Below are 8,651 nucleotides of genomic sequence, written 5' to 3' on the forward strand. Positions count from 1 at the left end.
AAAGGGATGGAACAGAAATTTAGACCACACCTTGTAGTACTGACTAAAGCTTACACATATTCTACTCAAACTGAGTTTATTCTAATTTTGGATTGACTTTTTAAAACCACAGCTTTAGTAGCAACAGCCAGATTGCCCAAATATTGCCTTTTCCCTAAAGAAGAACAGTCTCAAGTAAGAGTGGCATATAACTAGCAATAATTGAATTGACTGGTTGTATGTATACTGTTCGTTAATTGAATGTTTTGAGACTTGTGTATGAATTGCTGTTTCCAAACTCTGTATAACTTTTAAATGGCTGGAACTACTCTTATATGGAGTAGACTGTATTTTTGACATGCGCATATTTTTGTAACTTAAAAAAGTAAATAAAATTTGCCTTTACCAAGTTTTCTCAAGCTTGGTTTAAGGTCTTTTGATTAATAAAAATGGATATATAACAAAAATAAATAAATAAAAGTTTTTGTTACTTAAAAAAAAATAATAATAAAGGCTCCAGAACAAAAAAAAAAAAAAAGAAAGAAAGAAAAGTAAAAATAAAAATCAAGGCACTGTAAATGAAAAATACATTAGTTGAGATTAAAAACCCAATACAAGGCACCCCTACGCCTCCTAGCCAGAGAGTTATCTTGATGCTATCATTTCACATCACTCTGCAGTCTCTAATGAGCAATTCTTAAAATTTGTGGGGCCTCAGTATTCATTTAACTAATATACTTACTGAACTAATATACTTACTGTTCTAACCCATTTTAGTCATTGAGGAGATGGGTTTCAAAATTACCAAATACTGGATCCAAGGATTATACCCAAAGGAAAAAGTGGTTATTTTAGGAGGTACAGGCCTTGTGAATACCAGCATCAATACTCTCCTGATAACGGTCTATCTAGCCCGTCAAGGGAAGCCCCCATTGAAGGGCATGTAAAGTTGGAGAGTCCTGGGGGGAGGTGCTTCCTCTGGTCTTATGTTTCCTTGAGGGGACCGCCATATTGGCTCTGACTGACACCTCCATTCCCTCTCCATGAGAGAAGTTACTCCTAGGGTGAGAAGATCTCCTTTTATTGGTGGGTTTAGTGAAAGTCACTCAGTCGTGTCCAGCTCTTTGTGACCCCATGAACTACAACGTCCATGGAATACTCCAGATCAGAATACTGGAGAGGGGAGCCTTTCCCTTCTCCAGGGGATCTTCCCAAACCAGGAATCGAACCCAGGTCTCCCACACTGCAGGCGGATTCTTTACCAGCTGAGCCACCAGGGAAGCATTGGTGGGTTTAGCGGAAGGAATAGAAGCCTGGCTCAGACCCTCCTAGGCTTTATCCTCTGAGCAATCTGCCCCTCAGAGTGTCCGTCCTCTCTGCTCCTGGGTCCCCTCTATGCCTCCCACTGTTGAGCTGGGCCCTGAAGAAGATGATGGGTATGTTTACTGCTGAGATAAGTATTAGGAAGCTATTGGGACATCAAAGGTCCACCTTCCAATTCAGCCTTTATCAAAAACAGAGCTACAATTTTTACTGCCATCTGACTGTCTTTGCTCCCTTAGCTCTCAGTTAGTTCTAGGCTCATGAGTGGACATTATTTATTGGCCCCATAAAGTCCCAGCAATGTCATCAATCAACTGGTCAGGAGCTGTAGAGCTGGTTGCCAGCTGCCCTGTTTTCTCTCCTGCAAAATCTCAAGGTGGTTTCTTCAGGGTAAGAATTAGACAGAAAACAGATGGTCTGTCCAGATAGTTCCTCCTTCAACCTGACTTCTTGGCTGCTCTTCTATCTAAGGAGTCAACCACTAGTTCTCATTGGCCTGAGTCAAGGACTATTATTTTTTTTCTATTGTCTATTGGGCTGATACATTTTTAGAGTTGTCACAGCAGACAATGAACAAGAGCCCAGATATACTTTATCAAAAATTACTTCATTCAAAATTCTCTGGAGACAACTTCTCAGATATAGACAATAAATATCAGAACACACACTGTGGAAGACATTCTTCTAAGAAAAAGGAGCCTCCAGATACCATTGCCTCTTATAAAAAATGATGACAAGACTAGTATTTGTCATAAGCATCAGAGGCAGCTATACAGAATGTGATTTATATAAATCACAGTGACTACTGTCTCCACAAAAGAGCAAGAAGAAGGCAAAAACTAATATATTCTTTATATACTGTAAGCATCTGACCAAAAGAAAAAAAAATAATAAGCTTACTTTTACTCCACTTTGTTGGAAAAGAAAACTGAAAATGTTTAAAAGGCAAATCATCCTGAGTTATAGATACATATATACATGTAGATGGGCTTCCCAGGTGGCGCTAGTGATAAAGAACCTGCCTGCCAATGCAGGAGATGCAAGAGACACTGGTTTGATCCCTGAGTTGGGAAGATTCCCTGGAGAAAGGCATGGCAACCCACTCCAGCATTCTTGCCTGGAGAATCCCAGGGACAAAGGAGCCCAGTGAGCTACAATCCATGGGGTTTCAATGAGTCAGACACAACTGAGCACATGGCACATGGCCAGAAATGGTGATGGATCTGTAATGATCATAAGGATGAATAACAGCAATCCGCTGTGGGTGTTGGCCCAGGATGAGTGTGGCTGCCAGTCTATGGATATGGAGCAGGCAAGGACTTGTCCACCGAGGGACTAACTAAAATATGACCTTTATTCTTGTCTCTTCAGCCCTTGAACAATCACTGTCAACCACCGCCACCAAGTGCCATGTTGAGGAATTTACACACAGAATATACTTCCTTCACAATGTCCTGACGAGATAGATAATTCCCCACTTTACAGATGAAGAAACTGAGGTTTACTAAGTTGAAGTAACTTTCTGGAGATCATTCAGCTACTGGAATTAGGATTCTACCTCTGGAGGACTGATTTACACTTTTGTTTTGGTACCAAGTCCTAACCACTGGACCACCAGGGAATTCCCTGATTCGTTCTTTTTGACATGCCATTTTGTGATTATTTCCAAATAATTTTTCACTGTTCATTATTTTTTTTCTTTCTTTGGTCAAGTAGAGTAGGTTTATACTTAAAGCCCTAGATTTAGCCTTGTAATTCTTTGTCCGCGACCATTCACTCACTGCATGGTTGTGGTCCTGACTCTATATTTTTGTTTCCTTATCTGAAAAAGGCAAATACCAAGTATTCCTTCTTGCTAATTATTTCACAAAACATATAACTCTCCAAATGTATGTGATACACTGCTGGGCTTATCCTCCTTCACTTTCATGGCGCTTGACGACTCACAGATATCAAGAAAGAATTTGGTTTTCATTAAGATTTAACTCAGGAGTCAGTCAGAGTGGTCTATGCATGTTGAATGAATATGGTTGAGAACAAGGAACAGGTCTCTTTATCTTCTTTTTCTTTTCTTCAGTTGAATTTGATTTCACAAACGTGAAACAGCACATAGTTTTCAGTCTCCCTTTAATCTTTCTTACTCATTCCCTGTAACTGACCCAGAACCCCATCCCTGGGCAGCAAGAGAGGTGAGAGGCTAAGCAAGCTGGCCTGAATGTACAGAAAAAGACCTAATGTAATCTGGGAAGCATCTGCTCTAGGGGAGGTGCTGTGATCTGTGACAGGTGTGTATACACTGAGTGCTCCTGCGGAAGTGAATTGTTCAAAACACTTGGAAAACAATTATGTCAGATATAGACAAATGGCAAAGTAACAGCTTCTGGGAAAAGCATCACGCTTCCTAAAATCATTTAATAATTATTGTAAATGCCCGATCATTCCAATCTTGCCTCCAAAGTAGAAAGAGAACCAGGGAACCAATACCTGGAAAATCTTTCCCCTTCCAGTTTGAAAAGCCAGCTTCCCTTGTGCAGTTTCTGATCTCTGACTTATTCCGTGGTACCTGCTGCTGGGAGGGAGGCAGCCGATTCCTCCCTGCCCCTCCTACACCCTCAGAGCCCTGCCTACTTTGCTTGTCTCTGTATAAAATGTGCCCTTAAAGGAAAACAAACCCCATTTGCTTTCAGTGTCTACCGGACTGTCCGGGTGAAATGTTTCCATTAGGCTGTAGCACTCGGACTTAATGAGAAGCTTGGAAAAGCAGCCAATCAGCAGCCTGTTACAAGCCTCCCCGGCAACGAACTTTACCGATTACAGGCTGTCACTGCCCCTAGCAGGTTGGTTGGGGAATATAATGCCAGAAAGGTGATGAGAGAGAGTGACGAAGAGAGGATAAGAGAGAGAAAGAGCAGAGTTTGGAAATCAAAACAAAATTTAAGTAAATAAATTCACAGGGAAGGCATTTGCTTTAAAAAATGTTTAATAATAAGTACATATTTCAGACCTAAATGTGTCATTCATAAATTGTCTAAATGGCAAGCCTATCCTAGAAAGAGCTGCACAAAATCACCTTTGGTTTAAAATAAAAGCCAGTGTAAACCAAGTGTTGGTCGCTCAGTCATGTTCAGCTCTTTGCAACCCCATGGACTGTAGCCCGCCAGGCTCCTCGGTCCGTGGAATTCTCTAGGCAAGAATACTGGACTGGGTAGACATTCCCTTCTCCAGGGGATCGTCCCAACCCAGGGATCTAACCTTCATCTCCTGCACTGCAGGCAGATTCTTTACTTTCTGAGGCACCAACGTAAGGCAAAGTATGGTTCAAACACAAGTCAAGGAAAAGAGAGTTCTGTCTGTTAAATTTTAAAGAAAACTCAAACATGAAACATAATCGAAAAGAAAATGCAAACATAAAAGATAAGGTGAAAGTCAAGGAAAATCTAATAAACAAGGAGAAGGAAAAACTGCAAACAAAGCAAACTTCATCCCTAGGTCTAGAGAAAGAAAGTAGTGGGTGCCCTGTATTTCCTAGGATCTGAACTGACTTGTTTTCACTCCTCTTCCCTTTCTTCAAATACATTTATAACTCTCTTCCTCCTAATAATCTCACATATATAGCCATCCAAATTTGAACCTTAAACCTGTTTGTTTTTTTCTTTTGTGCTTGCAATTTTTACTTTTTTCATTTTCCTTTTTCTTTAGCTAAAGATATCTGCTCCACCATCATTTTTTCCTGTTGGGGATGGACTCCCATCTGGCTAGATACTGGTATAAGACTTCCACAATCCCAGTCTCAGCTTAGTTTTCTAGACATTCTTTAGTCCCAGGTGATTTTTTAAATTTCTGACTCCCTCTGTCTGTCCAATTCTTCAACGTATCTTACTCCATGAATACCAGAGAGGTTTTCAAGTCTTAACAATACATACATTCTGTTTTGTTCACATTTAGAATAAATTAGTGGTCTTCTTTTTACCTTTCTATGATCTTAGACATAAAATATAACTGGTATCAATTCCTACACCAGATAGATAAAACAAAGCAAGTAAAAGATCCACAGAACCGAAAGAGACTGAAGGCTTGCTAAGTAAAAAATTCTCTTTGGTCAACACATTCCACCAAAAAAAAGTGATGGATTATTTGATTCTGATCACTCAACCAGGAGATACCATAGTTCTTTAGTTTACAGGACTTCCAAACCCGTCAAGTTAGAATTTTGTATATAGAAAATCTTATTCCTGAATTTGGATTGAATCTTTTGAAATTAAGAATCATTTTTTCTTCATATTTTATACCAGGAGGTCCTGGTATAAATCTATATGTATGAATTAATTGCATTTTTTCTTAGACTAGGAGATAATTGGGTTGATGTCAGTTTATGAGATTTATCTAAGCCAAATATTGACTCTTGAAGTTTATTTAGCTAATTTGAATGATATTAAAATATATGTTTTAGGGAAAGTGATAAATATGTAACTCAAAACATAAATGCTATGACACTAAGTAGCTATCCTAAAATCACTAGGAGGATTTAAACACTTTAAAATTTCTAAGAGAAGAATTCAGCAATACCAAAAGCTACCCAAGTAATAATTCTAACATAGAACATGGACCTTAAAACATTAGCTACATGTGTGTGTAGTACCCAAAACAATAATTTAAATATAGAATATGAATCTTAAAGCATCATCCATACGTATGTATAGTACCTATCATTATTTAAAGAAGACTACTATACAGCATCAAACATTTCAAAAGGAGATAGATACTCTAGAATTAAGACAGTAGAAATCCATATGGTCAGGGTAAAATACTTGTCTTTAAGCCTCTTCTCATCTTAATATGAACATAACCATTAGAAATCACTGCTTCCCAAACAAGACCCAAACTAAGATCTACCTGATAATAATTCAGTTTATAAAAATAGAACAATAGTTATCTACCAATTTTCATGTTGGTCAAAGAGTCAAACTCTTTGCCTACATTGCTTTTACTCTATGCAGGTAAATGTCATATGTCAAAAGTAAAGAAAAAATTAGAATTAAAAACACAAGGTAAGTTTAGCAACGTCAATACTAACCATTGATTTGATCAGCTTCCTTGCCTTAAACTTATACTTAGCAATAAATATTGTTTTCTTATATCAAATATGTGAATTTTATGATCTTGAACCTCCAGTACGGGATGACTGATGTAAACAGGCATATGATCTCAAGTTAACTATTATATTTTACAAAAGATGAGGCCCTAACTGATTCATTAAATCAAATAAAGATACAGACTCTAGTTTCTTGTCTGTCCCCTTTTATACTTGACACACACTATAGGTGTTTTCAAGATTCATCTTCTACTAATAGGAAAATTTAGACAGAGATAGAATATAGGACTGCTCCCAGCTGGGAAAATTTACAATGTCAGAAAAGACAGGAGGAATACAATAAAAAATGCAAAGTCTTACTCTGAGGTCCCCTATTGAGTTACACGACCCTCTGACTAGTGAGAGAAAATTTTTCAGTGTCTAATAAGAAAAATCTTGAAATTTCTTAAAATCCAGATAAGCAATTAGAATTCAATTGCTGGAAGATCACATAATTCAGACTTGCATTGTGATTTCTTTAAAAAACAATAGTCTATATCAAGCACCTATTAAGTGCTAAACACTTAGAATCCCATTGAGTCCTTATTGATTCCAGATTACAGGTGGGCCCACAGCCAGGAGAAGTAATTTGACAGCTGCCCTGTAGGAGAACCATGATTTGGACCTGGTCTGTTCACACTATAGGACTTCTTAAAAAGCACTGAAAATTGCTCTTCTGCAAAAAGCTTTTAACATATATTTTTAAAATTCCTTTTGTGGCACTAAAGAAAGATGGTTCCATCTAATAATTTATCTTTTGGGTTTCATGTTTTTCAATGTATTGTTCTCTTCTGAGATTTAATTTGATCTTTTGACAGATAATCCAATGAGTTTGGTACCCACTCCTAAGTTCCTTCTAAATATTTACATGTAAATAGCTTTCCTTTTTCTCAAACAAGACAGATGCCTACGATAAATATAAATATTTCAACTCAGAAATAGAGCTAAGTTTACTAGATCATCTTTATTTTTCCTTTCTGCATTTTACATCACATTCCTTGAATATATTCTTAAGAGGCTATCTACGCATCCGATGGTTTTTGAGCCGTTGCTCCAAGTGGGCTGGTTATGAAGCCTAGTAGTTTTCGCACATTTGAGGAGGGAGAAAATTAAAATATTATTTTAAAATCCAAACACAGCCCTGTCACATCTGGATAAACAAAAGGGAGTCCCTAATTAAAGGAGACAGCTTTGCATGGCAAATCCACTTTCTGGCAAAGGACTCCCTCTATGGCCACGGTTTATCACTCTACCTGTCTGCACATTTTTCATCCCCTGTTACTAAAAAAGACCCCTAGGTGGTCAGCTGCCACCCGGCTTATAAGGGACTTTGGACTGGAAGTGACGCTTTGGAGAAAGACCTTTAGTAAAGTTCGGGGAATGAATGGGCCTCACTCCACAGCACCCCCAGGGGCCCCCAAGATAGCACCTGGCCGGACTCTGACCAAGCTACAACGTCTGAGGAGGCGTTTACCTGCTTCGGGGTCTCCCTGGGGCCCCCGCGCCGCGCAGTAACAGCAGTCCAAGAAGATGACATAGTTGAGAATATTGAAGAGAAGCCCGATGACTCCAGCGCTGAGCACCAGCAGCGGCGTCTCTGTCTTCTGCGGATCAATATACCTTTTGACAGCTTCCACCAGGATGCTGAACATCAGGGCCACAGCGAAGACGGAGTTGCCAAACGCGCCCACGACATCAGCCCGGAGAAAGCCAAACGTGCTCTTCCGGTGCTGCTGTATGCTGCTGGCCCTGACGCCGAAGAGCCCGATGATCATGGAGACCAGGTGCGAGAGCACCGCAAACGCATCGGAGGTCAGCGAGAGGGAGTTGCCTATGTGGGAGACCACGAGCTCCATCACGAAAAGGAGGATGCTCACCACGCACATGAGGATTAAACGGAAACTTCTCCCTGAGTATCGCCCCATGGCGCTCTGCTGTCCCTCTCCTTTTCCTGGGAAGGCTGAGCTCTTAGGGGAGCTGATGCAGAGATCACAGCTCCTGGGTAGCTCTCCCCTTCAGCCTTTCAGCGCCTGTCATATTTGAAAATCACTTTTTACAGGCTGCTATAAAGCCATAAAACAGTTTAAAGGGCAATTAAGCAAGAGATGTCACGTGAGCGGGGACTTAGGGAAGGAGAAGACACCGACTTCCAGATAAGAACTGGAGGGGCTCCTTTTGCTCATCTGTGTGTATCATCACAAAAGCCGAGTCTCTGTGT

The 8,651-nt window shown here is 39.7% G+C and overlaps 1 protein-coding gene across 1 annotated transcript in view; it reads right to left on the reverse strand.

Annotated features, from left to right (window-relative positions):
- Nucleotides 1–8,358, reverse strand: part of SLC30A10 (solute carrier family 30 member 10) — a 34,389-nt gene extending 26,031 nt beyond the window's left edge. The window contains exon 1 of the mRNA XM_065938315.1: nt 7,908–8,358. Within this exon, the coding sequence (XP_065794387.1) occupies nt 7,908–8,358 (451 nt within the window). The remainder of the gene's footprint in view (nt 1–7,907) is intronic.
- Between the last annotated feature and the right edge of the window lie 293 nt (nt 8,359–8,651).

This window comes from Muntiacus reevesi, chromosome 5 (assembly GCF_963930625.1).
Source record: "Muntiacus reevesi chromosome 5, mMunRee1.1, whole genome shotgun sequence".
Classification (NCBI taxonomy): Eukaryota; Metazoa; Chordata; class Mammalia; order Artiodactyla; family Cervidae; genus Muntiacus; species Muntiacus reevesi.